This window comes from Trachypithecus francoisi, unplaced genomic scaffold, assembly GCF_009764315.1.
Source record: "Trachypithecus francoisi isolate TF-2019V2 unplaced genomic scaffold, Tfra_2.0 Lachesis_group15, whole genome shotgun sequence".
In the NCBI taxonomy this organism is placed as follows: Eukaryota; Metazoa; Chordata; class Mammalia; order Primates; family Cercopithecidae; genus Trachypithecus; species Trachypithecus francoisi.
The window spans coordinates 11,754,911-11,773,066 of NW_022681460.1; the positions used below are offsets into that span (position 1 = coordinate 11,754,911).

At 38.4% G+C, this 18,156-nt stretch overlaps 1 protein-coding gene across 3 annotated transcripts in view; it reads right to left on the minus strand.

The window, feature by feature from the left end:
* Positions 1–4,359: 4,359 nt before the first annotated feature.
* LAMA4 (laminin subunit alpha 4) overlaps positions 4,360–18,156 on the minus strand; it is a 150,206-nt gene continuing 136,409 nt past the window's right edge. For all 3 annotated transcript variants that reach the window (XM_033234339.1, XM_033234340.1, XM_033234338.1), the window contains exons 32-39: positions 17,646–17,833; positions 15,942–16,131; positions 14,818–14,973; positions 13,299–13,458; positions 11,117–11,247; positions 9,904–9,997; positions 9,316–9,435; positions 4,360–4,826 (exon numbers count right to left, since the gene is read on the minus strand). In XM_033234339.1, the coding sequence (XP_033090230.1) occupies positions 4,681–4,826; positions 9,316–9,435; positions 9,904–9,997; positions 11,117–11,247; positions 13,299–13,458; positions 14,818–14,973; positions 15,942–16,131; positions 17,646–17,833 (1,185 nt within the window). In that variant the 3' untranslated portion in view covers positions 4,360–4,680. The remainder of the gene's footprint in view (positions 4,827–9,315; positions 9,436–9,903; positions 9,998–11,116; positions 11,248–13,298; positions 13,459–14,817; positions 14,974–15,941; positions 16,132–17,645; positions 17,834–18,156) is intronic.

The following is an 18,156-nucleotide window of genomic DNA, read 5'->3' on the forward strand; positions in this document are numbered from 1 at the left end:
CTTTAGAAAGAAAGAACACAAGACAAGGAAAATATGGGGATAAATACATAGGCTTTAAAAATTTTTAAACACTAATAGGTAACTGTTTAAGGCAAATTATGGCAATGATATTTCATGTAAAAGTATAATGTACAATACTAGCAAAAAAATAAAGGAGGAGGAAAACAGAAGTTACTTTTTTTTTTTTTTTTTTGAGACGGAGTCTGGCTCTGTCGCCCAGGCTGGAGTGCAGTGGCCCGATCTCAGCTCACTGCAAACTCCGCCTCCCAGGTTCACGCCATTCTCCTGCCTCAGCCTCCCGAGTAGCTGGGATTACAGGCGCCCGCCACCTCGCCCGGCTAGTTTTTTGTATTTTTTAGTAGAGACGGGGTTTCACTGTGTTAGCCAGGATGGTCTCGATCTCCTGACCTCGTGATCCACCTGTCTCGGCCTCCCAAAGTGCTGGGATTACAGGCTTGAGCCACCACGCCTGGCCATGAAGTTTACTTTTGTAATTGTTAGACTATTTGTGAAATGACACAATGGTATTTGACAATAGACTGTGATGAAGTAAATTAAACTTGAGTTATCTCTAAAACCTAACAAACAGAATTAGAGCTAATACAGTAACACTATTGTATAGTGGAGAGTAAATGGAATAAATATTACTCATTTAATTCTAAAGAAGACAGGAAAAGAGGAAAGAAGGAACAAAGATAGTATATTTAAATCATATCATATTGATATTTGCATTAATTACAGAAGGTCTAAATTTCAGTTAAAAGGCAGAGATTGTCAGATTGGCTAGAAAAGAAGATGCAACTATAAGCTGTCTACATGAACCCACCTTAAATACTAAGACTCAGATAAATTAAAAGCATAAAAGGATAGAAATAGATATGCTATGCAGACATTAATCTGAAGAAAGCTGGAGTAGCTATGTTAATAATAGACAAGAAGATTTCAGAGCAAAGAATTTACAGAGGTAAAGAGAGACGATTCATAATCATAAAGCAGTCGAGACATCAAGAGTACCTAACACTCTTAAATGTTTATACCAGACCTTCAAAGCACATGAAGCAAAAATGGATGCAACTGAAAGGAGAAATAACTCCACATTTGTTGTTCAGGATTTCAGCTGGTAGAACAAGTAAACAGAATCAGTAGGGATATAGAGGACATGACAATTGATATAGAACGCTTTACCTAGGAACAGCAGAATACTGTATATTCTTTTCAAGTGCACATGGAAAATTTACCAAGTAGAATATATTGTAGGCCACAAAACAAGTTTCAATAAATTGAAAAGTATTCAAAGTATGGAAGGGTATGCAAAGTGTGTCTTACAGTAGAATTAAATTATAAATTAATAGCAGAAAGATACTCAGAGAATCTCAAAATATTGGAATACTAAGTGATATACTTCTGAATAACCCATGAATAAAAGAAGAAATGACTGAATAAATTAGAAAGTACTTTGAACTGAATGAAAATGAAAACACAGCATATCAAAATGCATGGGTAGCGCTTAGAATTAAGGCAATGAATTCTTGCATTAGAAAAGAAGAAACATCTCAAGGCAATGATCTAAGCTTCTACCTTAAGAAAATAGAAAAAATGAGCAAACTAAATCCAAAATAAGCAGAAAGAAAGAAGCAATATATTTGAGAGAAGAAACAATGATATAAGAGCAGATAAATAATAGAGAAAATCAATAGAACCAAAAGCTGGTTCTTAAAAAAGATCAATAAAATTGATAAGCCTCTGGGTGGAATTATCAGGATAAAAAAGAAGACACAAATTATCAAATCAGGAATGATAATAGGGGCATCACTACAGATTTAAAGGCATTAAAAGGATAAACAGAGTTTTTCAGCAGTATGAATTATTTAGTCTTCCAAGGCCTTTCCCCTGAATAAATTGCCTTCCCACATTTCTTACATTTCCAGGTGTAAGCTTCCTGTAAGGGAATATTACAAACAGGTCCTAGGGCAACTTGGTGACACCATGCTTTCATAACCTTCCACCTGCTGACATCAGCTCATTAATCAACAGACATGATCATTTGACAACATGTTCTGTTGAGGATGCTGATTTAGCTGTCTGTTGGTAAACTGTGGTCTGGCTGGGCTGGTGAGGGACTCAAGCCTGAGCAGCCACCATCACTACACTTGAGGAGTTCCTTGAGAGATTCAACTGTTTCTTCTGGCTGCTAGGGTCATGCTACATTCCACTTATGTTTCTGCCTTTCCGTCTCATGCTTTGGCAGATCATCAGGCTTTCATGCCTAATCTCATCTACTTTCTGCCCACCTCATCCTACCCTCTAGTAGTCTTCTCTGGGAATGGTGTCCTTGGGTGCTGTGACGTTTAGAAACTGAGTGGTCCTATTCATGGTAGCCAAACTTCTTACCTAATTTTCAGGACTTGAAAGGTTATCAGACACCTGAGAGAGTGCTGTTTGTCTCTCTGAGGACTGTACCATTATTCTCTCGGGCTTCTCCCCGCACCCTCAGGCAAACGAGAGATTTCTGGGGCTCAGTGGAACTCAGAGAAGTCACTGCCCATTTTTTCCTTTTCTCAGACTTCCAGGAAATTTACAAGTCAAGTGATTGCCTTAGGAGGTTAGGTGAGGGGATAACTTTATGGAAACTAGGCTTCCTTTAAATTCACTCGTTATGAGCATATACTTACCTGCCAGACACTGGTCTCAGCTCTTACAACGTATCAGTGAATAACACAGATGAAAATTCGTGGCACTCACATTTTGGACAGGGGCTTGTTCAGTTGGCTTTCTGTACTGTATATAGACTCTGTGTGTGTATGTGCTGCAGGTTTGTGTGTGTGGTGTTGGGGGCATCATGGTGTTGCACTGCCAGATGTGCTGAAATGGTTTCTCTCACCCAGTCCTAAAGAAGAAGGGATTGGCCCCTAGAAACCTGCTGCCCTTCTAGATGAGTCAAAGCAAGTGCCCTCTTGATTTTCTCAGTGAGACCCTGCCAGCTCACTACTTTATGGTACCTCTCTGGCTCTGGTCAGCTGGAAGGCAGATAGTCTTTGGAGGTAGGGAAGCAAGGTGACAATCATGCTGCCTCTGGAGGCAGGCAGTCTTGTTTCGACTACTGGCTTCTTGGTCCAGCTGAATGACAGTGGGCAAGTTATCTGAGCTGCAAATATTACCTCAAAGGATTAGTGGAATGAACAAATAAAATAATCAACTTTAGCTTATCATGGTGGCTGGCACTTAGTAAGTCCTCTATGAACAGACATTAGCTATGTTCATCGATATCTTCAACATTATCATTATTTGTATATTTCAGACAGAAGGGTATCGGGGATATAGGTGGGTATTGACATATGTACCAATATGTAATATATGTAATCATTTCAAGGTAATATTGTTTTATTCCCCTTGGTAATTCCTCAAAATATTTTATATCCTCTCCTCTCAAAAGTTACTCCCTTTATGTATTGTTAATTCTGTTGATATCAGGGCCTATTTTCTCTTTTTCTGTCTTCTGAGTTGAGTTTTTCAGATATTATTCTTTTATTTCATTTCTACATATTAATATTCTACCAGCTATTCAAGCCCATTTTTTCTAGGCTTTATTAATGTAGCTACTTGGAAAAAAGATAATAACATTTTAGAAATAAGACTAGTTGTGTTGCCGGTAATGTGGGGAGCACACTTTGTTTTTGAGACAGGATCTCACTCTGTTGCCCAGGCTGGAGTGCAGTGGTGCAGTCAGCAGTCATAGCTCACTGCAGCCTTGAACTCCTGAGCTTAAGCACTCCTCCGATCTCAGCCTCCCAAGTAGCTGGGACTACAGGTGTGTGCCCATGTACAAATTTTTCTGTAGAGATGGGATCTCATTATGTTGCCCAGGCTAGGAGCAAACTTTTAATAAAAGGACTTGTGTACTCTGAAATAGAATCTTATGATTTTGTCCTCCTGTTTTTGTTGTGATATCCTCAATGATTCCTATAGAACATACAATAATAGTAGTAATAACCTACAGAAGCCTCCCCTCATGTGCAATTTTATTTTTCTTTTAAAGAGATAAGGAAGGGAAAAAAGTAGTTTCCTTTTTTCTTATTTAGAAAAAATTAAATTATAGTACATTTTTCTAGTATTTTGTTAGAAATTTACTTTATTAAACCTTGATAACTGCAGCTATAAACCTAAAATATTCTTCTTATACTGATAGACCAAACAAAAGGGCTAAAAACAAATCTATTATCTAATTTTAGATGATATGTACGTTAGTGAGTCTCTTCAAAATAAAGAAAGGTAGTTTTAGGACAAAGAGATTTTTATATAGATCGAAAGTTATCTTCCCTGGAAGAAAGGTGAATCTGAGAATCTAGCCGCACTTCAAAAATGTGTGCAAATGTTTATTCAGAATCCCTTCTATTTTATTAGAAAACAGAAACAGTAATTTCACCAGTAGGAATTGCGTGTGCTCTCAATACAAGTAAGTTTGCCACTCCTTCAATTATTGTCCATTGCAGACATTTTGGACTCAAGGTAAGAATCCAAATGAGAAATAAGAAATATCCAGTCCCTGATGATTCATTTAAGTCCTGTTCAACTAGATGAAAGCTTCCACCAGAGGGAAGAGTTGCTGTTCCTCCTGGCTGGCTTTGTGTTTCTTTCAGTGCTCTAAAGAACTTTGTATTTGGGCAGCTGTGTTCTGTTGTGTCAGGCTGCTGGACAGGAGTTGATGCTCACGGCGCCGCTGACCAGGGCTGCTTTACTGAAGCTCACCGGGTGTCCGTCAATCACAAAGTGGCGTATGCAGCCTGTGAAGGGTTTGCTGGGGGCCAAGCGTGGTGTCAGCAGAGATTCTGAAAAGAGCAAGAAATAAAAACAAAGATTGCAATTGAGGTATTCCAAGCCCAAATATTACTTCCTGGTAAAAATATACATATTTGCTCATATCATCAACATGATTTACATTGCAAAAATGGAATATAGTTATAATTGACTCATTTCTCAGGAACATTGTGAAGTTCTGTGAACATGTGGTAATTTTAATATTTTGCCATGTTTTCCATGATCAGATTTTTGTGTATTGTAGCTATCTTTCAAGGCTGACATTTACCACTTACATGTAAAGCCTCAGCAGTGAATTTTCATGATCTGCCTGTTTTTTTAAAGTTAATTTCACCTGGGCCTCACTTATAATGTGTGCTTTGCTAAAAAGGAGGAAAGAGATTTTAGCTTCTATACTATTTTTGGACTGGTTAATATTTCTGTTTAATGCATTACCCTTCACCCTTAAGCCTCCACATTTTTGCCTGTTCATAAAATATAATGAGAAAATAATGGTCACATAAACTAAAAGTTAATTTTTCTGAGCTCAGGGTTTAAGAACTATAAATAGGGTAATGATAACTTGCTTAGTCTTTGTGTGGGCACAGGTGCCCTGTGGTATGCCAAGGGAACTTTCTTCTCTTAATTAGAAATCTAGAAGAAGCCTTATACTTATTAATTATACAGACACAATTAAATGTGTTAGGATGATAGAAGCAATATAATTTAAAACAATTTAGAGAGCTTAGAAATATCATAAAATTAAAATCTATTTACCCAAAGCTTATTATTATTTGCCAACAGCTATGTAAGCAGTAGCAGATAAAGGATGGAAAACACTTAGAAATCAGTAATTCAGGAAAGAACATAGAACAGCAAATGAAACATCAGCAAGCAGCTGTAAATAAATTTTCTAAGCAATGTAGGGTAAGAATATGCAGAAACCATGTACTGAAAATAAATCATGGAAATAGCATTTCATATGTAGAGTGATAATCATAAAAGGTTTGGATTTGGAAGGGGCCTGAGAGATCAATTCCCTTTATTGTCTCTAGATTAGTGTGACTATTCTTCAAGCCTGTTCAGTGTACTTCATCATCTGGGTAAGAAATGAGTGAACAGGAAAGCTTATGAGGGGTAAGTAATACCTCAAAGTAAGCAAAGTAATACTTGTGCTTACTTTGGATACCAGACTTAGAACGTGGGTTTTGATTCTGCCCAAGATTACCATCCTTTGGCTTATGAGGGAAACCATCTGGAGGTAATAATTCTTGTAGCAGTTAATAATTCACCACACAATTAATTGTAGGTAGTGACAGTATAGTGCCCTAGGACCCTAAGCAATTGATTAATGAAATTAATGCATAATTTTAAGAGAGAATGTTTCCCGGGTTGAAGGCTTGACTATATACCAATAATGCAGGATTTTCAGTAGAGGAATGAATGGTTAGACCCGTGGGTGGGCTACATTAACAAAACCTTATTATTATTATTATTATTATTTTGAGACAGAGTCTTACTCTGTTGCCCAGGCTGGAGTGCAGTGGTGCGATCTCTGCTCACTACAGTCTCCACCTCCTGGGTTCAAGCAATTCTCCTGCCTCAGCCTCCTGAGTAGCTGAAGGATTACAGGTGCTCACCACCACACTTGGCTATTTTTTGTATCTTTAGTAGAGATGGGGTTTCACTATGTTGGCCAGGCTGGTCTCTTAACTCCTGAGCTCAAGTGATCCACCCGCCTTGGCCTCCCAAAGTGCTGGGGTATAGGCGCAAGCCAACTCATCTGGCAGAAAAAAGGATTTAATTTTTAATTTTGATTTTAAAATTATCAATACTAAAGTTGACTTTTTTGGTCTATAGTTCTATGAATTTTATGCATTAGCTTTTAATGGATAGAAATAATGAGTCACCAGAGTTCTGAGTGGTATTCTTGGAGAATTCAGTGCATTTAGGGGTTTTATTTAGCTAATTTCTTTAGTTATCCTCTTAATGCCTGGTTTCTGATATGATTTTAGTGGAGTTAATCTTGAACAGCTCAAAATGATATGATTAATTACATTTCATCTTAAATTATAATTGCTTTTGTCCTAGGCTTGCTGCCTAATTCTTAGATGGAATTAAAAGCTGCAGTGGTGCAGTGGGCTGGTGGTTACGCCCCTCTGGCCTGCTAGCTCCTGCGCTGGCTCATTAGCTAAAGTTTGCTATTCATTCTATGTCTCAGGCAGGCTGAATTTGACTTTAGGTACATCTTGCCTGTCCAGTCTGTGGGGCTTAGCAACTCTTGTAGTGAGGGATGATAGCAGTGTGTGAGGCTGGGATCAGACTGTGAAAGCAAACAAACAAACAAAAATCAAAGATAAATATCTGTTTGAAAGATGTAGTAAGCACATTGGGTACATAATGAAGGACAAATAGTCCAGCTTCCACAAGGGAGGGTCATGCTTGTTTTGTCCACCTCCCAAAGCCTAGCACACTGCTTAATAGACAATCTATGCTACATGTGTTGGATATAGTCATGTTCCCTGCCATCAAGGAATGTACTACTTAGTTTCAACAATATTCTGTACTAAGTGCTACAACAGTGGTATGCGTACACATCCTGGTGGGAAAGGGGCATGTATGTAAGTAAATGTCTGAGCTGAGTCCTAAAGGTCAATAGGAGTTAGACTGGGGAGGAATTGGAGAAGTTGTTTCTTAACAAAGGTACTAGGGGAGTAAAGGAAGAACAATTCCCAGAAATTGAGGCCCAGTTCCCTTATGCAAAGGCCTGGAGCAAAGAGACCATCACTAAACATTTAGGAACTGCAAGTCCCAGAAAGTGTGGGGAGATCCCAAAGGCAGGGATGAGGAGAAGACAGATGATCAAGAAGCTCGCATGCTATGGTGAATTTAATCCTGGAGGCCCTTGGGAACCTGTGAAACATTTTAAACTGTGTTGTGATTTCTGGAGGGAAGCAATGTGCAGAAATATGCACTGATGTGAGACTTTTTCATGCTGCACCTGCCTGAACTGCAGTGCTGGCTTTTGCCAGAATCCTTTCAAAGCTGAAGTCAGGAACAGGCAGAGGACTGGGGAATGGAGAGGGGAGTGGAATGGGGAGACAAAGGAGAAGAACAGTTGCTTTGCGAAGGTCTCAAATATTTCTTTTCACACTAGGTTACCATTATTGTCAATACTGGTATTTGAAAAGTTCAGACAAAGAAGAGTGCTTAGTTGTTACTATTTTTGGAGTACCCAAGGTCAGATGCTTAATTTTATCTGTGCTTTCTTGCCCTCTTCTTTAAAGCATTGTCTGTCTTTTTGGGTCAGTCTAAAAATAATCTATTAGAAGATTATTAAAACCTCCACCAAGCCAAGCACAGAAAGACAAATATGTGTCCTCACTCACATGTATGAGCTTAAGAAATAAATCTCATGGAGAGAGGTAGAGAGTAGTTGGTAGTTACTAGAGGCTGGGAAGGGAAGGGGGAAGAAGGAGATGAAAAGAACTTGGTTAATGGGTACAAAACCAGTAAGATAGAAGGAATAATTTCTAGTATTTCATAGTACAATAGGGAAATTATAGTTAAGATAATTTATTGTATATTTCAAAATAGCTAGAAGAGAAGGGTTGTAATGTTACCAACACAAAGAAAAGATAAATGTTTTAGGTGATGGATATTACAATTATCTTGATTTGATCATTACACATTGTATACAGGTATCAAAATATCACATGTGTCCCCAAAATATGTACAACTATGATAGGTCAATTAAAATCTCCCCACCAAGTTCCTGCTGCAAAAGCTGGGTTATTTCGCTTTTAAATCCCACTCCCCAGCCATAGCATTCAGGTTTTCCAAGTTAGTGACATTTGTAAAAACAAATGTATTCAATATGAGGACATGGTCCTTGCTTCAGAGGTTTAAAACAATTGGGGTGTTTATGTGTTGTCTATAAGTGTCTTGTCACAATCCTGGATTATACACCATTCTTGGCAGATGACAGCAGCAGTGACTGATGATGTTTACAGAATTGCAGCTGGGAACCTCTCTGAGGGAATGTCACTACCAATGAACAACAACTTATGGTCTGCAGCTGTTTTTGCATTTCAGACTAATCATGGACAGAGAGAACCATGCATTTTTTCCTACTGAGGAAGGGGAGCAATTAACTGCAAGCTTAATCCCCCAAAGTTCTCAGATCCTACTGTAGTATTAGTCAATGAGTTTTCTTTGTGTTAGAGATGAAATAAGAGTATGTGTTTCACTGTGTGTATGTGTGTGGAGGGCACTTAAAAGGGAAAGGAAGGAAAAAAATAAGCAAACATGGCAAGGGAGAGTAATAGCTACTAGGTGGAATGCTGGGGTCTAGTTCTTACATGTCCCTTTATTGTACTTTTTCCATTTAAACGACACTGTATATAAAAATCCTTTGAGTAACTAGGTGCATCATGAAAACACATGGCTCAATTTTACAATAACAATTATGAGAACTCAGTTTTTTGGATTGGAAACGTTTCCTTTTTAAGCAACACTTACCTGGAACACCTCCAACAAACACAGGCTCCCTGTGATCAATTGGTTTTGGATTCAGGGGTCCAACCACGTGGTTCACTTCAGAGTCCACATCCAACTGAACCACATTAGAATCTCTAATAACTGAAATGCAGGGCAAAGACCAGTCATAAGTGGCACTGGAGTGATGAATTTTTACATGAGAAAGACTATTTATCACAGTAATTGCTTTTATTTATTCCAGAATAAAGCCCACACTTTCTTCTATATTATTAAAATCATCAATGATGTCTAACAATGTCTAACGAAGAGATTACTGTACCGTTTTCCTTAGAGAGGGAGAGTATTTAGAATATTCTTGTGCTACTTTGTTTTTGCTCTGTAAGTTATGCATTATTTAAGCAACTCCTCAACACAATTTTGCAGCACTCATATTTTGAAATCATATGTGGATTCACTATACACATAATGGTATAATAACATGATTTTCTTTTCTTGGATACTTTTAGACTGTCATGTGTTACCTATCATATAAGTGATAGTCTAAGTTCTGCCAGGTCATAATCTTACAGTTGGGTGTGCAGGCTCCCCAGGGCAGTCAACTTTTCTCACCTGTAATTCTGTGCCATCTGCCATCACAGAGACTCTGCTTGGGTGTTACTGAGGTGGAAAAATCTCTGATGCCATTATTGACTTTCACGATGACCTGCAAAATAGAGGGCACATTCTATGATTTAGTTTCTCCTCATTGTGATAAAACGGAGTTTCTTAAATAATTTACCACTGTGAAGCAATACTTCAACAAATATGCACACATGACTAACTTTGCAATTTGAACACAAGGGGTCACTATTTGACAGGCTATAGAAATAGGTTCAGCTGGGGGTGCTCTTTGGGGAGAGAACAAAGTAACTTCATAGGGGAGAAAATAGAGAGGGACACTAAGAAATAGAATAAATCCCTTCAATTTCTAAAGATTGAGTGTGTTAGACGAAGCAGGTTAAAGTATTGGTAAAGAACATGGACTTTGAAGCTAGACAGCCAATCTCTCCTATTTAACTTACTCTCTGCCCCAGTTTTCTCGTTTGTAAATTAAAAGCGATACTGTTACCTACATCATGGAGATAATTGGGAGGATTAAATGAGTTAATCTAGGTAAAGCATTTAGAATAGTACCCAACAAATAGTAAGCACCAAGTAGGGATATGTTTTATTGCGATGGCTCAATATAATTTAATAGAATGTACTAGAACTCAAATAAAAATCTGTTATATTAAGTTAGCAGCATCAATGAAAATATACTTTTTTCTTAATATTTATTTGAATACTTCTATGAATATTCTTTAGTAATATCTTAGGATGAAAGTGGCATTTAATTATAACATAATTTTTTATTTCTATCATTTGAGAATAATATATAGTATATATACATATCTAGTATATGTATATGTGATATCTGATATACATATATTATAGATATTTAGAAAGATGTTTTAGTGTTTGTTGATTTTGATAGTTATGTTTGCTGATTCCATTTGGTGAAAAAAAGTGCTTCTCATTCTTTTGTTAAAACTCTTTATGTTGTTATTGGTGATTATTTTTTATATTATTTTGCCATATTTTCATGACTGTTTTGATCAAATCAACTTTCAACATAGGAAGCTGAATCCAAATGTTGCCCACATTTACATTTCATGTTACAACTTTCCTGTTTTTCTTTTTTAGTTAGGGAAGATTGATGAAATAATTCTGTGAAATAAATCTGCTTCAGATCTAGAATCCAAGGTCAGATAAGACAAATCATTAAACATTTTTCAGACACTACCTGTCCATTTTTCATGTGAACATTTAGGTACTCCCCATTGACACTATGGCCGTGGACCAGGGTTCCGGAACTGCTTCTGGGACGGACTTCAAATGCAATTTCAAACTTCAATCCAATATTGAAAGATTCATCTGTGGAGATAAACACTGTAAACTCCCAAGAACAGCAAGATCATATTTGTAACTATGGTGTGATTTTGTAATTATATATCTTTGTTACCTGTTTTTGAAAGTTTGATGCATTTTTTAATAGATAAGTAGAAAGTGGCTTTTCCATGTCAAACTCACTGGGGAAAGCTCTGTGGGGAACCAAGATAACTAACGCATCCGTCCTGTTGTGGAGTGTGAGGCTGGCAACAGCACACAAAATATGTGTTATGGGAGCTCAGGGGAGGAGAAATTAATTCCAAATAGCAGCAGCACTGTTGAGTATTTCACAAGTGAGGAGGACGGGGCAATCTGGGCACAGAAAGTAGACTGAACACAGGTACAGAGGCTGGAATGCTTGGAGAACTCTGTGAAGGCCATTGTGGCTGGACTGTCCCTGCCAGGGGAGAAGGAGGCATGGTGAGTGGGAGCCACACTGGGAAGGGCTCTAGTGCTGAAGTATGGAAGTTAGGCTTTATTTTGCAGTCACTGAGCAAGACAGCTGTCTTGATCGGACCTGTATTTTAAAATAATTCTTAAACAAAAACCTAACTGGTGCCAGTGCTGTACGGCATTTCAGAGGAGAAAGAGCAGAGAAAGTATTTAGGAGCTGTTACTGAGGTGATCCAATAAAATTCTGATTAAGAATAATTGTGTTTACTCCAAGAGACTCATTGCAAACCAGGGCATCTAAATACTGTTCATTTAACGTATCTTATAAATCATTTAAAATTTTTTCTTGCTATTAGTTAATGCTCATGGAGAAGTATACAAATTGTGCAGTTTGCTCCGCATTCCCAGCTGTCCAAACCATTAAGAGTTCTTATCACTGAAATTCCATGAAAGGCTGAGAATTGTAAGTGTAGGTGTTTTACTGTAGGGGTAACCGTGGGTGAGGCAGGAAAGTAAAATCATGAGCTAGACAAGAGAGGAAATACTACTTCTGGGTGTTGTGCTGGATATGGTGGTGGTTTAGAAAGTATACTTGGCTGCAGTGTAATTTCTTTATTCGGGGCATGTGCAAAGTACCTAAGTGCCTTGACAGCAGGGAACATGCAGCTTTATACCCTTTCCTGTCCTCATTCCGGGCACTTATTTTGGTGTCTTCCTCACACCCAGTGATTGCTCCATAGAATATTCTTGAAATGAATTAGATGGTGATTGTGTGTAGTCTGCTAGGATTTTATTTATTTTTAGAACTGTTATATCCCATCATCTGGCATAGGGACTGCCTTACGGGAGGCATACAATAAAAACTGAATGAGTGAGAGAGTAATGGTCAAGGAGAGTAATAAACATCCAGAAATCAAAATTTCTGAAGGATAGTGTTGTCTGCTGGTGTTGCAGGTCTTGGGGAGCAACTGGGACTTCCTTTAGTAGGACAATGGTTCATGCCAAGAAGGAGCAGAGCAAGACCTTGAGGAGCAAGGTGGCCAAAAACTGACATGGATCAGGCCAGGGAGCAGCATCGACGTTCTAGTGGAGCCCAGGTGGTCTTCATCCAGAAGTTTGGCAGCTGTGGAGAAGCCTGGTCAGGGAGCGCATACAGGGATGGGGACTGTATGTATGATTTGGAGTGCAGGCAGGAGAAAGGTGGTTCTTGTGCAAACAGGTCATCTTCTAGGGCTGGGTTTGGCATTCTTTTTTCTTTTTTTTTTTTTTTGAGATAGAGTCTCGCTCTGCCGCCCAGGCTGGAGTGCAGTGGCCGGATCTCAGCTCACTGCAAGCTCCGCCTCCCAGGTTCCCGCCATTCTCCTGCCTCAGCCTCCCGAGTAGCTGGGACTACAGGCGCCCGCCACCTCGCCCGGCTAGTTTTTTGTATTTTGTTAGTAGAGACGGGGTTTCACCGTGTTAGCCAGGATGGTCTCGATCTCCCGACCTCGTGATCCGCCCGCCTCGGCCTCCCAAAGTGCTGGGATTACAGGCCTGAGCCACCGCGCCCGGCCGAGTTTGGCATTCTTAAGTTTTAACTCTGGGTCTGATATTCCCTGTTAGCCATCTCCAGGAAGAAGCATTTTTAACACGACTAATGTTACCTAGAACCACGTATCCTCCTTCTGTTGAAAAGTAAGTTCCTGTTTCCATGGGGCCTTCAAAGCAAGGGGTCACACTGAATGTCTGAGAAGCAGAGGTGATGGAGGCCCCATTGAGCTGAAGATTGCTGAGACAGCCACTAAAACTGTAGATGGAGTTAATCTGAGGGAAGAAGACATTTCTTAAAATCCATTTTCTCAACACAGGTGCACCAAGGGGAAGCAAAATGAGGGGGTTTGAGTCCTGAGGGAAACCAAGTCATTCCTTGTTGTATTTATTTCAGATATCTGAATGATCAGTACTTTCCTGGATAATTGCTTTTTAACTGGTTGGTTGAAGCTGGAATTTTGTATTTGATAATGTCAACCTGTAGTAATTAAGCTATGGACTTTTTTATATTACACTTTGACACAATAAGTTGCAGCTGTGGTTTTCTTTTTTTTTTTTTTCTGAGACGGAGTCTCGCTGTGTCGCCCAGGCTGGAGTGCAGTGGCCAGATCTCAGCTCACTGCAAGCTCCGCCTCCTGGGTTTACGTGATTCTCCTGCAGCTATGGTTTTCAAATTGCATATTTAGAAGTATCCTAGTTTTCCCTCAAGAATGACAGCTGTGCCAAGATCACCTAAGGCTGATGAGGGCTAGCAAAGTTCTTTGCTTAAATCTACCATAGTCAAATAAACGGCAGACAGCTTTCATTTCTGGTTTCATGAGCTGTTTCTGTGGTTGAGAATTTATCATATCACAGGACATGAAACTTGGGCCACTTTAGATAACTGATTTTGTACTGCATTTGGACATTTTAAAAAAGAGATTGCCATGGAATTGGGGCTGCTTATCTAAAATCTAATTATAATGTAAACCATCTTTTTTGCTTCATCTACATACATTAATGGGTCTTAGAAATTATTTTTAACATTGCTAAAATCCAACCTATATTTATGTGAAGAAAAATGTAGTCCTTTGGTGCATTCTTTTTATTGCTAAATTTTTTTATAAGTGCAACATTTTAAATTTTTGAATTACACAAATGATATTTTTCTACTGTATTCTCACTTCTCCCCAGGGTAACCATATTTCCTTATACATTTACAAATTGTGTGTGTGTGTGTGTGTAAGAAACAAAAATGGGATTGTAGTTTGCATAATGATCTGAAACTTTTTTTCACTCAATAATGTATAATGCAATGATTTGCTTTCTTTTTTGTTATGCCTTTACATTAAAAGTATGGGTACTTCTGAACAAATAAGATCCCCTTGAGACATAAATTTTCGTGATAATTTATACCTCTGAAACTTTTTCATTTCACATCTACCTTAGAATCGAAAGATTACTTCTGACTTTGTAATGCCACAGGGCAGCCAGCCAGCCCATAAGACATACTAACTTTGATGTCCCATGTCCAGAAAACTACAGTTTTACTGATGCTAGTTGCCAGTTTCCTAATCTGTGAAACGAGGGCCTCAATTAGGTGATGTTCTGGCTCTAATGGTCAATGGCTCTACCTGGTCATGCCTGGCTTACCTGAACATTTTTCACAGCCTTTCCAGGAGCCACACCTCCCAAATAAATGGGACCCTTGATTTTCCAGGTAGCTTCAGTAGGAGGAAGACTTTCTTCTAAGACTCGAAGACCATCAATTACCAGTCGGCCACTGCTCCTTTCTCGAATAAATATCACCTGGATGAAGAGAAGGAAAATCGCACATCTCAGGTACATTCCAAGACTGGAGAAAAGGCTGTATTTCCTTTTCTTCCAACTTTGCTATTGCAATGCTGCGGGAAATCTTCAGAAAGTTTATTTTTAAAATGGCCCCATCTCTGAAGGTCAGGAGTTTATCTCTTCTGTTTAGTAGGCTTCCGGCAATGCAGTTTTTGGAATGGCAGAAACTTTATCCCTCATTTGATTCTGTTTTGTTATACAGCATATGCCTTTATTGTGAGTTGTCTCCAGGCCTCTTTGCTTTATATACATAGGTGTATTTTTTTCCTGCTTATCTTCCATTTACCACTTCATGTATTAGAGGAAGTGATCCATATATTTTCTGACCTCTAGACAGAATGATTTAAAGCTTAATTTCTGAATACAGCTTATGTTTTTCCATGTTCTCTATGAAGCTTTTCCCAGTTAACCAGGCCACATATGACCAGAACAGGACATATGTTCTCTGCCACTTAGATTTCTTGTGATTAATTATAATGCATGTTACATTGCTTACTCTTGACATTACATACCCACCAATTTCTTTCAATATTTATCTGCTCCCACTGTGGTATCCTGTCTTCCTAACTGATTTACTATTCACTTTGTATCTTCCACAGCTTAGCCAATAAAAGACACTCGGTAATAATTGTTGAAAAGTAAAAACCTATTGGCTGTAGAAAAGTGAGAAATCATTAAAAATCAAATTTCAGTTTATGTTGACCACTGATCCTTTGGTTAAAATAATTACGCTCAGCCTGTGTCTCTTTTTAAATAGTATGCTTCAAGACTTTTATAAGGAATACAATTTTTTGAAACTGAATTCTAAGTGTGCAGCAGCAGACTTTTAAAATGGATATTTCTAGAGAGAGTAATGGAGGCCCATGAGTGTCCGTTTGACAATGGTAGCTATTTGCTGATAATGCTGTTCTCTGCCTTCAACTTACATCATGCCACAGGCCATCATTGTATTTCTCCTGGCTTCTAATCTTCAGTTTCTTGTGACCAACATTAAACATGTAAACCAAGCGGCCGTGGGCCAAAAATAGAGTCATAAAGTCATTCTCTTCTTGGTCTGAGACATAGAAGATCATGCCATGGGAGGAACGAGTTCTCAGACGAATGGAAAACTGAGATCTGGTAAATGAAAAGAAAGGGATTACCATACGTAAAATGAGACTGAGGATAATCTCTAACTTCTTTAAAATGATACAGTGTAAGCAAGAATAAATAAGTAGCCATTCTATCTAATCCCAAGCAACATTATTCCATACTTAGTATTATTAATGAATATTACATTATCATGGCTAGTTCAAAAATGTAACTTCTTCTCTACTTCCTTGTACAACAAGGATATATTCCACATTTGAGGAAATGTTGTTTCAGTTAAGGATCTTACTGTGTCTTGCTTTGAAAATATGGCTGCAGGCTGGGTGCCATGGCTCAGGCCTATAATCCCAGCAATTTGGGAGGCCAAGGCAGGAGGATCACTTGAGCCTGGGAGTTCAAGACCAGCTTGGGCAACATAGTGGAACCCCATCTCTACAAAATTTTTAAAAAAGTTATCCAGGGATGGTGGTGCACACCTGTAGTCCCAGCTATTTGGGAGGCTGAGGTGGGAGGATCACTTGAGCCTGGAAGGTTGAGGGTGCAGTGAGCCATGATCATGCCACTGCCCTCCAGCTTGGGTGAGAGAATAAGACCTTGTCTCAAAACAAAACAAAACAAAACTGCAATTTAGTAAAAATATGTATGTTAAAGAAGCTTATCCATGTGGACAAAATATTAGTGAGTAATACAAATAATATCACTTGTGTGCTATCTAAAATGCAGACTAAAATTTTTTCCCAGTAAAAATTAATTAGTAGATACCATGTGTAAAAAGCAGCCACCTGAGTGTGTAGAAATTAAACAAAACCTTCTAGAAATTTAACCCCAGGCTATGGATAAGATACATTTACTAGGTTAACTTCTAGTTTGATTAACTCTAAATTCTTCCTGAAAAATAGAAAATACTGATTCTGCCTATTAGGCAGGTAGCACATTATAAGACATTAGAGATTTCTTATTGAATACTTTGCCTCTATGAATATTTGACAGAGCTATGTAAGACCTATATAAAAATATTTGGGTGCTAAAACTATAAAAATAATTCTTCAGTAATATCAGATAACCTGGAGATTTGTGAAATACTGGAAAGAGGAGATGGGGTTGGAGATAGCTGGAGGGTCATAGACAAACAAGCATATTTGTATTTTCAATGCTTTATTAACCTTCTAGTAGTTCGAATGCACTCCCATTTACAACCTGAAAGCAATTTGTATGGGAGAGGGAGGGTGATATCAAGGTTAGATGATGAGTCATTTGAAACTTGCTCCATCTTCCTTTCCTTGATTGTCTTTTCTTTTTGGTCAAATACAGTAAACTCCTGGAAGAATATTGTTTTGTGAACCTTACAATTGGAAAGTCACAGAGAATATAATTCTTTGGATAGTATAAATCATGTACTATTTCATACTTATTTCGATGATAACATAATAGGATTAAGGTGGCACAGAAAGGAAAGATAGGTAAAAACGATGACATGTGGCAAACAAAGATGGAGCCCAGCCATGTCATTAAGAGTCTAGGAGTATAGTGTGTTACTTTACTTTGCACCAAAATCTCCTTTTAAGTGTTCAAACTCTTGGCGGCTGTTGGCTGTTCCTCCATATTGATAGGCGTGCTCTATTGCTCTAGGGCTGTTGGAAAGGTGGCAATGAGAGTTTCTTGGAGTATTCCGCTCTGGGAATTTCAGGGCAACAGGATCCCATGAAGGTGCATCTTTACTTTTCCCTCCCTATAAAAGTAAACCAAATTAAGGGATAAAAGTGACATACTAGCAGCAAAAAGTAGTTTGTGATGTCCTCATCATTAATAAGGATAAAAAATTTGTATATTATTTGTGCATTTTCCATTCATGGAACATTAGGCCCCCTCTCTTCCCTACCTCTACTGCTATGAGCAAATGACAGCAGTAGCTGCAGCAGTAACATCAACAACATAGCATGTTAACGAACCCCAAATTCTTCCACATGGTAGTAAAGCAAAGTTAAACTGAAGCTATAGAGACAACTGCTCTATCATTTAAATTAAGTGCACATCTTAACCAATAGTGAAAAG